The 14,276-nt window shown below is 43.8% G+C and overlaps 1 protein-coding gene across 2 annotated transcripts in view; it reads left to right on the forward strand.

The window, feature by feature from the left end:
* HTRA1 (HtrA serine peptidase 1) overlaps positions 1-14,276 on the forward strand; it is a 31,059-nt gene that overhangs the window by 911 nt on the left and 15,872 nt on the right. For both annotated transcript variants that reach the window (XM_072931335.1, XM_072931334.1), the window contains exons 2-3: positions 13,417-13,516; positions 13,865-14,069. In XM_072931335.1, the coding sequence (XP_072787436.1) occupies positions 13,417-13,516; positions 13,865-14,069 (305 nt within the window). The remainder of the gene's footprint in view (positions 1-13,416; positions 13,517-13,864; positions 14,070-14,276) is intronic.

The raw sequence follows: 14,276 nt of genomic DNA on the forward strand, positions 1-14,276 counted from the left end.
CCTTGGCCCGGCTTAGCAGATGCGCTCTGATTAATAGGAGACTTGTGGAAAGGGAGAAGCCTGTTAACAGCGTGTTAAACTCAGTTTCGTGTTTGTTTTTGTTGGGGTTTTTTTGAGGATGGAGATGGCCGCCCATAAGTAACAATGCGTGGCGTTTCTCCCTCGGCGTTCTTTAGTTGGCAGCGTGGACAAACCGAATGTAATGTGAATTATTTGCAAACGGTGGGAAAAGGCATTGCCGGGTTACGAAACGGAGGTGTTCGGTGTGGTGGGAGCGGTGGGTGCAGGAGGTGACACAAAGCGGGGCAAAGCCGTGCTGGGATAAGCAGGGGATGATCGTCACAAAATACAGCCCCTAATACCGGCTGGATTAAACCTCTAAACCGAGGTTGTGTATCCCTTCCAAACCGTTCAGCACCATTAAGGGGTAATGTGTAAAAATTAGCATGAATTAAGCCTTTATTTCTAAAGTGGTAGCCACTTTTTAGTAAGTCAGCGCTGTTTTAGTGAGGATTAATTATTTTGGTATAAATTATATAATTTCTGGACTTCCTTTCTTTTAAAACGCATCTTTTTCTACACTTAGCCATCATCTCTTCAGCAGAAAAACATTCTGATGTTACAGTGGCTGTGTGTTCAGCCTGCAGATCAAGCTCACAGCTTTGGTGTCAACACAATCAATTTTTTGTACCCCTGGTTGTCCCCTCGGTGTCAAAGCTGTGTTGTGCTCCATGGCACGTTGCTGGCATTTGCTGACACGGGAGACAATCAAACTTTTCACTCCACAGCTTCCTGATGCCCAGTGTGGGACAATGCCTTGTGATTTTTATTCTTGATTCATGAAACCAATGTTGTTTTCTCAGCGTTTTCTGCTGAAAGTTTGCAGAACTGGGGCTGTGTTTGAGCTGGGAGCAATACGTGCCTCTGGTGGGGGGTACAGAAAATGCACGGGCTGCACAGAGTCCCTGTCCGGGAGAGCTCTGCTGTTGGAGATCCATCAGGAGTAATTCCAGACAATCATTTTGCCCTGTTGCACCTCTGGAACAAAAAGAAAGCTCTGGAGAAGCCAACCAGTAGCACATGTTTATCCCTGGATGAGAGCAAACATTGCTACCAGCAAAGCTTTTTTTTTGATATGTAGAGAACCTGAAATAAAAAGGGATGGATAGTAAGCTGTAAAGTGCTTGAATCGATGTTTTGGAAAAGCATTGCCTAATATTTGGTTCCTTAAAGTAATTAATTTTTAATTTTATTTTGAGTTCATCATCAGGAGTGCTTTTTCTACCTAAAGATTGAGTTATTTCTAGCCATTTTTTTTTCATACTAACACACCCACGTAAATAATTTGGTCAATATAATGCGACAGCCTTGGGAAACAAAGGAGTGGGAACATTGTTTTTAAACTTCACGCTATTTCAGCAGCTAATCAATTGCAATGGTGTGCATATTGATTAAAATAAAGTAAAACTTTCTGTAAATTTCAATTTTCATCTCTTACAGTCCGCTCCCAGTGCTGGGGTTTTGTTTTAAGAGATTCCCAAGGAATCTCCTCAAATCCCAGCAGTGTTTGAGAGGATGCAGTAGAGGCAGGAGCAGGTTGCTCTGGGTCTGTGTGCAGGAGGGGGATGATTCCCTGTGCAAAATGAGCCTTGAAACACTTCAGCCCTTCCCAGCTGTGCCCAGCTGTGCTGTGGCAGCATGACCAGTGCCACCCATCCTGCTGTGCCCCTTTGCCCCAGCCTGGGCAGAGCTCCTGAGCTGCAGCTGGCACTAAAGAAATCTTCCCTTTCCATCAGAGCTGACAGAGGATGTCCAGGCCTGCAGAGCCCGTGCTGCTGCAGCTCTGTGTGTGCTGATACCACCAAAAATGCAGAGGTGAATGTCCCCTGGGCAGAAATGTGGCTGTGTAGAGCATCCCACACCCAGGAGCGAGGTCAGTGCCACCAGACCTCGATGGTCAGTGGTGAGGCTCAGCATGCTGGCAGGATGTTTTCTTTTTCTTCTGCAAATATGCTTTTGGTGGCCTTAAATCCCTCCTGCTGACCAAGGGAAGAAGGCTCAGCACACAACTTAAACCAGGCTTTAGTCCCTTCCTCCTTTTTCCCACAAGTGTTGGCAGGAGTTTGGGGACACTGTGCCCTTCTCTCCACGTAGTGCTCTTCACACTGTAAAATAGAAACTAACCTGGATTTGGCCTTTCCTCATTAACCCGAGGAAGGAGAACATTCCTTGTGGTTGCTCTCCATTTCTAACTATTTTCTGCCTGGGTTTGAGCTGGTTTTATATGTTTTCATATTTTTATTAGGTTTACCGTGTGTAAATGTGGTATCTCGGTGAGCTCAGCAGCCCTCAGCTCACTGGCATTGCCACAGGTGGATCTCAGTTTGGTCCCAGGCGTGCTCACACCACGATGTCACTTCTGGGTTTGATGGGAGCTCTTGTGGCTTTGATTAACCAGGTTTGCCTGGGGAGAAGGCAGAGGTGAGGGATAACTTAGTCTAGAAACTGTGTATCACTGAGATACAGAGAGGGGGAAGTTAAAAATTTAAAAACTCAATTTCTTGTGAAGTGGCTGACTTTGTATTTTGAAATGCAGAAAGCACCACCACATCCGAGTGTCTCTGTGTCATTATCTCGCAGGAGAAAAGGACCCAGGCGGTCAATAAAAACCCATTTGTGATTAAGTGAGTCCTTCTGAAGCAGCCTGAGAGCGAGCTGGGTGCAGCAGAGGATGGGGAGATGGAGCTGCCTGCATTGCTGTGCCTGCCAGTGCTGAGCCTGATGAAGGAATCATCAGGGCTGGGAAATCTGGGAAGGTTGGGAACTCGGCCAGATATTTATCAAGAGGGAAGTAGATATTGTTGTTATGAACGAGGCTTTCAGCTGCTTCCCCGAAGATAATAACAGGCACACGGTGGTGTTTTTATTATTGTGATTATTTGTGTGCTGAATAAGTGCTGGGAGACTTTGGCAGGTTACTTGGCACGTGCCAAGTCTATTAAAAACGACCCAGGAGGAGCAGGTTTTTAGGGTCTGGGCGCACAAATGAGCATTCCAGTGCTGCTAAATGTCATCTCCTCCCTCAGCTGCTGTTTGGGTGGTCTGAACATCATTCTTTTCCAACTTTTCCTCAGTCTATTTTGCAGCAGCAGGAGAAGGGAGGGAGGGAATGAAAAGGCAGCTGAAGGCAATGGAAATAAATAGCAACATCTTTCCAGAAGAGAACCAATTCCCAGGTGTGGGATTAAAAAAGCTTTTCCAAAGCCAAGTATGCAGCTCGGAGAGGAGGCAACTGTAAGAAGTGGTTTGTCAGAAGAAGCTCACCTTTTTCCCTCTCCACATCTAGATTTCCTTCCCGAGGAGCAGGCAGTAATTTTGCAGGCTCCAGACTTCAAACACTCAAGTCAGTAAATACAGATTTGGAACGAGGAAAGATTCAATCCTTTCATCTTCTGGGCTTTGAGATTTAAAGGTACCTGTGGACTGGGCAGGAATACTTGAGGCCATGAGTAAGCAGCAGGAGTGTTGTTAGGATGTGAGGGAGGCAGCAGATCCTGAGCAGCTCTCAGGCTCTGCCGTCCAAGAAATAGGAGAAGCTGGAAAATATTTTTCATATTTGAATTTACGTGTGCTTGGAGGGAAAGAAAGCAACGTCAGAAATAGAAACTGGGGTACTGTGGAACTTGTGTTGTAAATACAGCCATTCCTCACTCCCAGAAGCTGCTGGGGCCTCTAGGATCTCTGACTGGACTTGGCACCGAGTCCCACTGCCTTTGTAACTGGGCCCAAGTGAATACCTGGCGTTATTTTTGGAGGCTGTGTCCAGGATGCAGAATAAAAGACTTTGGTTTGACTTCTGGATGCAGGTCATTGTGATTCCCAAATTTGTTGTCCTGCTTCAAAGATAAGAATATTACTAATAAATAAGCTTCCACTCCCTTATATCAAAGGGCTATAAAATAATTGATCTTATACTAATGGAAGTTGGCGTTATATCTGTCGGTAACAAGAAAGTTATGATATATTAAGGTTGTAGGACAGGACACAGGTGAGTGGCTATTTTAAAGTTTAATGAACTGAGAAGATCTTTGCTGTCATATTTTAGCAACTGGAGATGAATTATGCAGGCAGGCAGAGCAGCTCTTGAGTTTCTGGGTTAATATCAGGCACCCTGGTGCACTGATAAGGGGAAGCACAAGGTTGTGCAATTTGTTACAAGTGCTCTGCCTGGAGCTTGCTTCTGGAGGAAAAAAGTGGAAAAACAAAGCAAATTTACATTTAATGTGTGAGCAGATGCATTTCCCTCTCCTTTCCTGCAGGCTGGCATCAGGTCCTGTTGCTGTGTGGCAGTGCCATCAAAACTCTCTGTGGCATTGGTTAACCAAACCTCATTCTTGTCTCTGTCACTTTTTCCCCAGCAGAGTTTCTCAGTCTTTCCATCTCCTTAATGTTGTAAATTCTTTTTTTTTTTCCTGAGACATGGGAGAGGGATGTACAATGAATAATTCCTACATCCACTTTTGCAGAGCTGCTGCTAGAAATCCCAGTGAGGCAGAGCTATGGTGCTTAAAATGCTTCTGGTAGCACTTGGATTTGCACATATTTTTGTTGCCGGAGAACTGATGGATAAAATAATGCTTATTAAATCTGGTAGCCATGCACAGAAGTTACCCAGTGGTCTAAAATTTGAAATATTTTCTGCAGCAGAGGGTAACATTAGGAGGAACTCTCAATATTTTTCCAGAGACTGCTGTCATCGCCCCGTTTGACAGACAGTGAATCTGGGGCAAGGAGAGATAAAGAGCTTTGCTCAAGGTCAGCCAGCAGCAGAGCTGAGAGCAAACTGAGCTTTCATGAGTCCCTGCTCAGTTTTCTGCACTTTGCCAGCATTGCTGCTCCATTTTCCATTACTTTTCTTTTCCATTACCCTATTTCTCAAACTTTCAGGCTGCAGTTTTGGCTTTGCCCTGCTGACAGCATCGATGATCTGTCAATCTGTATCTGCAGAAAATCCTGTTGGAGGAGGGAAGGAGTGGATGGACCAAGCACTAGGAAGGAAGAGAAACCCAAACAGGTCTCTTCCCTCCCACCATCCCACCCCCAAAATAAACACAGCCCCTCAGGAATCTCATCCTTCAACATTTGTGGTGCTAAAGGGATGATTCACTCCTTTTTCCAGGACAGCACAGGCGCTGTTTGGAATGTCTGCCCTTTCTCTATCTCTGTGTAGAACTCAATCTATGAAGGTAAAGCTTGGCTAACCCTTGTTTTCTTTTGTATTCAGACACTGAAAGTGTGCAAGCAGAAACCACTTGTAAATACTAAAAATACTTGGATGGTCCATAAAATAAAGCAGGATAGGTGTGGGGATAAGAATATCAATATTTAAATAGCTGCTGTTGACAGGGGAGCAGTGAATATAATAATCAGGACTCTAAATATCTTTGGAAAGTGCATTTTTGAGAGAGTGAACTTGAGGCCTGCTGTCCTTTAAACCTTTCATGAGGAGCTACAGGAGCAGCAGGGCTGTGACAGTGGCTGCAGTGCCACCCCCTTATTGCAGCTCTCCAGGTAGGGTGGCAGAAGGAACACCCATCCACATCACTCCAGGTTCATTTCCCAGCCACTCACTGATTTCTGATGTCTACATTAAAACAAATCTGGGTGCTCTTGGAGTGATTCTTGAGACAGATGTAGAAAATACTGCCAAAGGCTGACAGATTTTTCAGGCTATTGAACCTTTTGCAACGTTGTTATTCTGGGTTCATGTATTGTACAATTACAACACCCCACAGCAGGAGTGATGTCTGTTTTATTACTGTTCTGATGGCTTTCTATCTATTTTTTCCTATAGGTCTGACCCTTATTTGTATCAACTCCATGTCACTCCTAAGTCCTGCCACAGCGAAGTGGTGAAATCATTGCCTCCTCCAGCTGCAGAAAAGCAGCATCCTAGGAAGCTTTTTATAGGCTTTCCCCTTAAGAGTTTTTTTTTTAGGCTAGAGAGAAGTTTAAGAGGCATGAAAACAAGAACTTGTTTTTATTCCCTGGTGTCTTCATACCAGGGTTCCTGGAAATTGAAGCTAAGCCTCTCTTAAGCAGAGATTTCTTCTGAAGATGCAGTGTGAAAGTTTCTCACATACTTAAAATGAGATCTTAATGTGTTTATAATTTCAGGAGGAATTCTCAAGATCAGATAGCTGCTGGTTACATGTGGGATATAGGAAATACCACATCGTTGGCACTTCATGGGAGTTTTGAGGTTATTTTGCTGGTTCTCTGCCTGTAGTGAGCTGGAGCTGGGAGGTAAAGCAGGGTGATGACCCAGCTTGGAAAGGACACAAACTGAGCAGGGCTGAAAAAAAAGGAGAGGAGAAATTATTCCTGACTCATCTGTTGTATTTTCAGCCGTGTGCAGAGAAGATAATTGTCTGCTTTAACCTGTTGGCTGAAATATTCTGTTCCTCTGTCTGCAGGAAATGAGGCAGACTCTTTTCCATAAGTACATGACTTACATTTCTTAGTGTTTCCAGCTCAGACAGGGCTGCTGTTAATGATATTTTTGAGCTCAGCACTCTTTGCCCTTGTCCTGAATTGTTCTTCACCTTTATCCTGTGTGTCTGAGCATCTCCCTGCTCACGCTGCTCCTGCTGCCCATGCAGGGCACTGCCAGCCCTGCTGGCACAGCCACCAGAGCTCTGTGCCTTTGTCAGAGGGCTTCTGGCTCCCAATTAATTTGTCATCTCGGCCGAGCCCCCCTCAGCATTGCATTAATATGGCAAAGCTGCTGCAGAACGGCGTGTTCCAGCTCCCAGGGCTGCACTCCTCCTTCCCATCCCTGCCCAGGGCTGCCTGTTTGTGCACAAGCTGCGTTTCCTCCCACCTCAGCACTGCTGTTTACAGAAGCAATTGCAGTTTCCTGTTGTTTTAGATGGAGCTGTCGCTCCTCTCTGGATTCCTGCCCTCCCTGCTGACACCCAGTTGCTTTTGAGCCTCATCAGCTCAAAAGTCTGATGGTTTTTGCTCCCTGCTGCTATAACTGTGAGTCTATTTTGCACTCAAGCCAGTGCACTTGGTTTATAAAGGAATTTCTGGCATTCCTGAGAGTTTTTATATACATATTTTCTCCCTGTGAGGTTCTGCAAGGGCTGCTAAGGCCTGAGATTGTTCCAATCAGATAAAATAGGGTTGTGCCCATTTTAGAGCTAAATCTAAGACACTAAAGCATAAATTGCTTTTCATGAGTTGCATGGAGACTGAATAACATGGCATGGACCAAGGTGCACCCATCTAGGGCATTCCTTCTTTGCAGAACCTTCCACTCCTGTGATCTATAGTAATTCAGCAGCTGAGCTGGAACAAACATATTTTTTATTCTGATTAACTTCCCACTTATTCTGCCTTGTCGATAAGTGGTAGGAAAAGTTCCTGTTTGGCTAAAAATGAAAGTGTAAATTTGAAATGATATAGGAACTTCCTAGAGGAAAGCTGTGGGCATGTTACATGAAGAATTTGTTACATGAAGAATTTGTTACATGAAGAATTTGCCCATTGACCATTTTCAGCAGCAAGAACATCCTGAACAGCCTTGCTGCTACTGGATGCCAAAGAGATCTGATTCCCTCTGAGAAAGGAGCTGGACTAAAGAGGTTGGACCAAAATTCTCTGAAGGCTTTGCTTTGAAATTTCATTATCTTCAAATAATTTTTTGGTTTTGTTTAATGAATACACAAGAACTCTTAATGTTATTCTCTCCATAGAACTTGATCATTCTTACTATCACAGAGTGCTCTGGCTTGGAAAGGACCTTAAAGCTCATCTCATCCCATCCCCTGCTGGGGGCAGGGACACCTCTCACTCTCCCAGGCTGCTCCAAGTCCTGCTCGACCTGGCCTTGGACACTTCCAGGGATGGGACATCAGATATTGGTGACATTCTTGTGTTTCCAGCATCTGCTTTTACTTGTTCCTACAGCTGGATTCCCAATACCTTCCCCTTCCAAGCTCTTCTCAGGGCTGGTAGTGAATGAGGGGAACATCAATTAAAACCTGGAACTTTTTCACCTTTATTTTGTTATTCAAACATTCTTCTGTTCTGTGAGCAACCACTCATTGGTCTGAAATTTGTCCTGTGTCACCGTTAATTTGAGAGCTGTTCTGTACTATGAACTTTGTGTAGATTCCCTGTTTTGTTTAGCTTGGCAGATCTTTGGGGTTTGTTTAAAATCGGTGATTAAAATGAATGAGTTTCTGCTTTTGGATTAGCACGGAAAATACAAAGTCCTTGTTGAAGACTGCCATGAAGGAATTGATCATCTAAATATTATGGTGATGAAAATGGACTTCAGTTTCCCTTTGCGTGTGTGCATTTATGCCAAATAGCAATTTCACTTAAAAGCCTTACTTTAGTCTTGCACTGGTCCTTGCTGCAGGAAATATTTTAAGTGAAGGCCAGATTTGTGCAGTTCACTGTTTGGAGAGGTTTCAAGCATTTTATTCTACCATTATTTAGGGCTATGAAAATATTTTTTGTTTTTAGGGCCGTCACAGTAATGCAGATTTTCCTCCCAGAATTCTGTGAGATGACTTGAGTTTCTGCATGGATTATACAGGGGGAAAAATAACTGATGCAATAGCATCTGTATTAACAAGGTGCTGTGGTTTAGACCTCTCAAAATTCCCTCCAATGACTTCAAAGTTGCTCTTGAGCAAAGTGCCTGTGACACGTAGAGTGTTGTTCCTTATTTCCTTAGTGTTTTCATTGCGTAATTCCCTTTTTTTGGTGAATTACACAACTTATCCTTGAATAGGAAGTGGAATATTTAGGCTTGCAGCTTTCTGTAATTTAAAAAAAGAAAGTGTGGCAGCAGGTTCCCACACTTTTTCCTTGTCTCTCTCCAGCAGGGTTTGCTGATCCCCCTGTTTGCAGCGAGCTGAGCACCTTTGCTGGAGGTTTTTTGTCTCCATAGGCAGAGCTTTGAAGGTTTTTATATGGCATGAATGGAAGTTTGTACAAACACCAGTGGCTGGAGTTTTATTTGGGAAGGGTGGAAGTTCTCCAAGCAAAACTTGGTTTGTGGTTTGTGTCAGTCGTCACCGGTTCTGGCAGCCCAGAGGTTTTGTGAGTGCTGCAGCTCTTTTGGTTTCGTTCTGCAGAGAATCCCAAACCCAAGCCATGCTTTCAAACCCTTGTGTGTGTCTAAACAATTGGTGAGTGCAGGAGGAAATAATCTCACCTATTTTCAGCAGCCTGGGTAGCTGAATATCTTCAGTTATCCCAAAAACTGCAGCCCTTCAGTGAGGATGGCACAGAGAGAGCTGCTGGCCTTTTTTCCTCTTTCATCGTGTCTAACACAAAAAGTCACATTAAACGGGATAATTACTTTGCTCCTTGCTTCAGTCAGTGAAAAGGTCCTGAAGGAGAGCAGAACATTCTGTGGGAGAGCAGAACCCCCTTTTTGAAAAGGGGAAATCTGGATGGGGAAAAGCCCCATGTCTGACTGAGATGTGCCCAAAGCTTTGTTTGAAGACCTGCTCTCTTCTCTCGGCCAAGAGAAGCCCTTCCAGAGCAGCAGACAGCTCTCCCAGCAGAAGGGCAGAGGTTACTTCGGTGAGATTTCTATCTCCAAAGCATCTCTTCAGCTCAGCCCAAAATAACCACTAAAAGCAGCATGTGTGAGCTGTGAGCATCATTGCATCGATGCCACTTTGAGTAATGACCTAACCAGAACCCAGATCTTAATTTGCTTTTTGGCTCCTCTTTGTGAAACCAAATTACTTCAGTTGTTTACAGCTGGGTGTGCTTTTTTTCATGGCTTGGTACTCTGTCTTGCTCTCCTAGCAGTCTGTTTACTGATTATTAGCCCTGTTAATGCCAGTTGGCAGAGATTTACCTTCTCATTTCAGGGCCAGCAGCCAGCACACCTTTGAAGTCCTTGAAGAATTAGTTGCCTAGGGAATTCTTCATGCTATAACCTATTTATATATATATATTTTTTTTTTTTTGTCATTAACTGAATTCACCACAATCATCTTTATAATGTAATTAATAAAGGTTTCTTAGCCATGCTTGTGGGCATTTAGGGCATTGTGCAATAGTTCAATAAAAACATTACAAAACACAATAATCACAACATATAAATAGAAAGAGGAGCAGTCTGGGAAGATGGGAGCATCAGAGCCTGAAGGTATTTAGGAACTAGATCTTTATTCAAGCCTAACTCTCAATGATTTAGAAACAAACCAAAACAACACTACCCCCACTAAAAAAAAAAAAAAAATCCCCCCCAAACCAAAACCAAAAATATATATTTTCTACTAAAAGGCCCTGAGCTATTGGTACAGATGGAAAATAGATGTGTCAGAGGGGAGAGGAAAGCATACCTGGTGAAGTTCTCAGCTTCACTGCTGTCGTCTGCAGTGGCTGGTGATGGCTGGAAACTGCCCTGTGGTGGTTGAGGAATGAGCACTCACCCATATGAAATTGGTTATGTTGGTGTTTTTATGGCCATTTAAGCCTCCATGTGGTCACTTGTGCCTAAGTTAAAATCTTAGGTAAAATTTCACACAGAGGTGGTTTCTTGTAGGAAAGATCAGCGCAGTTCTCAGCTCCCCATGTGCAGCTCAGTAATTCCAGAGAAATCAGCTTGGGTTTTTTGCCCTCCATTATTCTTTATCTCAGTGATAAAAGAACTTTTAATGTATCAATACTTTTATTACAGCCTTCATATTCTATGCTGATGGTGAAGACCAGTTTACAGTAATTTTTTTTTAACATTCATCCATGAATCCATCAAGATCAGTGCTTTGACTGTTGTTTTTTTGCTTTAAAAAGGTATGTTTTCCATTTAAATGGGCAGTGGTTCAAGACCAGTTGCAAAACTGTGTTACACAATGCAGGAATTCCTGATACATAAGCAACAGGCAGGCGTGGCTAGCTGCTGGGAGCTTTTTGGGTCAGTATGCCATGGATTAGTGTTTATTATCTAACTTTTTCAAAGTAGGAAACTCTGAACTTTTTTTTTTTCTCTCTGCAGTTTAGTTTGGGACTGCACAAGGGGGTGGATCATGGGCAAAACACTGTTGCCTCTGAAATCCTGGCTTTTGTAGGCTCCAGTTCCAAGGGAAGGCAGCTCTGAGGTGAAGTATTAGCAGTCTCACCACGTACAGCCTGGGCATCCTTTTTCTTCTTCAATAGCTAAAAGCAAAAAAGATTGAAGGCATGGAAAAAAAAAAGCTGTGCTTTGCCTGTGTAGTTCCCTCATCCACGGAACTCTTTTTTTTCCCATGGGCAGGATGTGACCTTTGGATGTCTACAGCATTGCAGCTGAGATGAAATCATTTTATAAGCAGTGATCAAAAAGCATATCCATGGCTGCAGCAGTGCCCAGTGGAGTTTTAGCCCAGCACCACGTTAATCCCATCTGATAATCTGTCCAAGCACCTATTTAATGCAAGTGGATAATTCCAAACTGCATTTCTTATTGTAGCAGCTTCTCAAAACTGTTCCTGTTATAATTGTCAGCTTTACAGCAATGACGTGATGTGTTTGATATTGAATATTTCTAGTATGGGGAATATAAATCGCTTGGTAAATTGATATTTCTCAATCAGCAATCCCTTATGCCTCTGTGGGGTGAAAGCCCAAGGACAACAGCTCATGTGTAAATCAGAAAGCAGTGAATGCTCTTGAGGAAAACAGTGAGGTGAGGACAAAAGTTTCCTGGTCGATGTTGCTGCTTCATAAGGCAGAGAAGCATTTCTGTAACAGCAGAGTGGATTTTGTGGTTACTGCTGTGGCTGCTGCTTGTGACTGGCTGCATTTAAAAGCCCTTGAGATGTTTCACAGGGTATAAATAAGAAAAAAAAAACCCTGTTCTTGAGTGACAGATGGTGTTTGGGTGGAGCATGCACCCCTCTCATGAGGGACAGTGTGTGCTGTTGGCACTGAGAGCTCACCTGGAACATGTTCACCCCGAATCAAACCAGTGTCTGGTTAGTGTGAAAAGCAGGGGCATTTTGTATCCAAATCATTATTGCCTCCAGTGTGTACTTGAAAATTTGCATGGTTTTCCTCTCTGTTTTTTCCAATGGCAAAGGGCATTCAGGGTTTTGGGATGATTTTATGGGATAGCCCTTGTTCTCCTGTGATTCTGCAAATAAATCATCCTCTTACTCCATCAAAGGCACTTACAGCATCCACAAGCTGCTTATTGCTTTAATCTCTGCATGGATTTAGAAGCCAAATGGCAAAGATGGACGGGAGCAGCACAACACATTAATACTCCTGAAAGTCTGTAACAGGCTTGGCTTGTGCCTGAAAACAGGAGATGGGTGCTCCAGATAAAACCAAAATGAAAACAGGGTGTTTCTTCCTCACCTCTGAAGGAATACAAAGGAACTCTTTGGGGTGTTCCCAATTTGCATAGCTGCTCCCAATTAAAAAACAAAACAAAACAAAACAATGTTTTGCCCCCGAACTGCTTGAGAAGGAGAAGCTGTGTCAGAATTGTGAGTTTTTCCCAGAGATTTTTATACTTCTCTTGGTGCAGACAGGTTTTCTGTTGGCCACAATGGGAGTTGGGTACCCAGTGGCTTTTGAAAATCCCACTGGGCCCTGCTGAATACTCAGTGACCATGAGGAATGCAGAGCTTGGTGGTCCCATTGTGTTGCCATATCTATTTTATAGCCCTGGGGGCAGCTCAGTGGCTCCAAAGCAGGTGGGATCCACCCCTCCAGGGAGCTGATGGACCTCAGGGGGCATGGGTGGGAAGGATGCCTTGAGTGGGGTTGTGTGGAGTGTGTGGAAGGTTCTTCCACATGTAGGTGCCAGGCGGGGGCTGCTGGGTCAGGCTGTGTGGGGACACTGGTGGGAAAGGAAGCCCAACCTTGTACCCAAGTTAAAATTTCTCAGCAGCTGCTGAGGGCTTGCACTGGGGTCAGGACCTCTGTGTCCTCAAAATGCAGCAGCCTGAGACTTCAAAAAACCTCCAAGAAGGCGTATTTTGGCAGAGGAACAGAGCTGGTTTGTTTAATCTGAGAAGACCATCCAGAAAAGGAGGGCAGCAGTGGAGGCATCTGGGTACAAAATCCCTTTCACAAAGGGGGAGCGGGCAGGGAACAAACCCTGTGCTCCTCCAGTGCCCATCCCTGGGTACCACAGTGGGATGAGCCCACGCTGCCCCATGGGGTGCACTCCACACCAGGACCTTCCATGGGTCATTCTTCCCAAAGACAAAGCACTCCAGCTCTGTGCAGAGAAGCAGGGAGGAAATCTAGTGCCAAGGGTCATGCTGCAGATGACTTTTAAGGAAGGGAAAGATACCCACTCAGAGCTTTTTTTAATTCAGGTGTTTTGCAATGACCCTCCTGCAGTCACTTAAAGAACTCATGACACGTCCTCTGTTTCTATTTCAGGCCAAGAACACCCGAACAGCCTGAGGCACAAATACAACTTCATTGCAGATGTGGTGGAGAAGATCGCTCCTGCTGTGGTTCACATTGAATTATTTCGCAAGTAAACAAGATGCCCAGTCTTGATTTTTTTTTTTCCTTTTTCTTTTTTATTTAATTATTGAAAACAGCTGCCATTGTGACAGAAATGTTGATTGATGGTACGAAATAGCAAAGAGGTTTTGAGATAATAAATATTTGTCATGCTTAAGAATGAAGAATAATTTAAGAGTCATGGAAAAATAATTAGCTAAAGTAATGGATGTGCTTTATCTTCTTAATGAGCGTAACAGCAGATATCTTAAAGCATTAAAAACTCACCAAACTCCTTTTGGCTGTGTGTTATTTGGAATGATTTGTGACCTTTCAGCTTTTTTGCAGCAACAAACGTTTTATTTCCCTTGTCTTTCAGACTTCCTTTTTCCAAGAGGGAGGTTCCTGTTGCCAGTGGCTCGGGGTTCATCGTCTCTGAGGATGGGCTGATTGTCACCAACGCCCACGTGGTCACCAACAAGAACAGGGTGAAAGTGGAGCTGAAGAATGGGGAGACTTACGAAGCCAAAATTAAAGATGTTGATGAAAAATCAGACATTGCACTAATTAAAATAGATTCTCAGGTGAGTCATTAAAGCAAGACACGTTTAATTCCTCTAATTTAACATCCTCCTTTCCAAAAGCTGTTGCTGATTTTCAGGTTTGAAGGAAAAACAAGTTGTTTACTGGGCTGAATTGCTGAGAATATATGGACTAGGTGGATACACATTTTTAAAAGCCAAGTTTGTGGGTGGCAGTGGTTAATTTTGTCACCTCTCAGCATAGTGAAA

The sequence above is a fragment of the Taeniopygia guttata genome, chromosome 6 (genome assembly GCF_048771995.1).
Source record: "Taeniopygia guttata chromosome 6, bTaeGut7.mat, whole genome shotgun sequence".
NCBI classification, from domain to species: Eukaryota; Metazoa; Chordata; class Aves; order Passeriformes; family Estrildidae; genus Taeniopygia; species Taeniopygia guttata.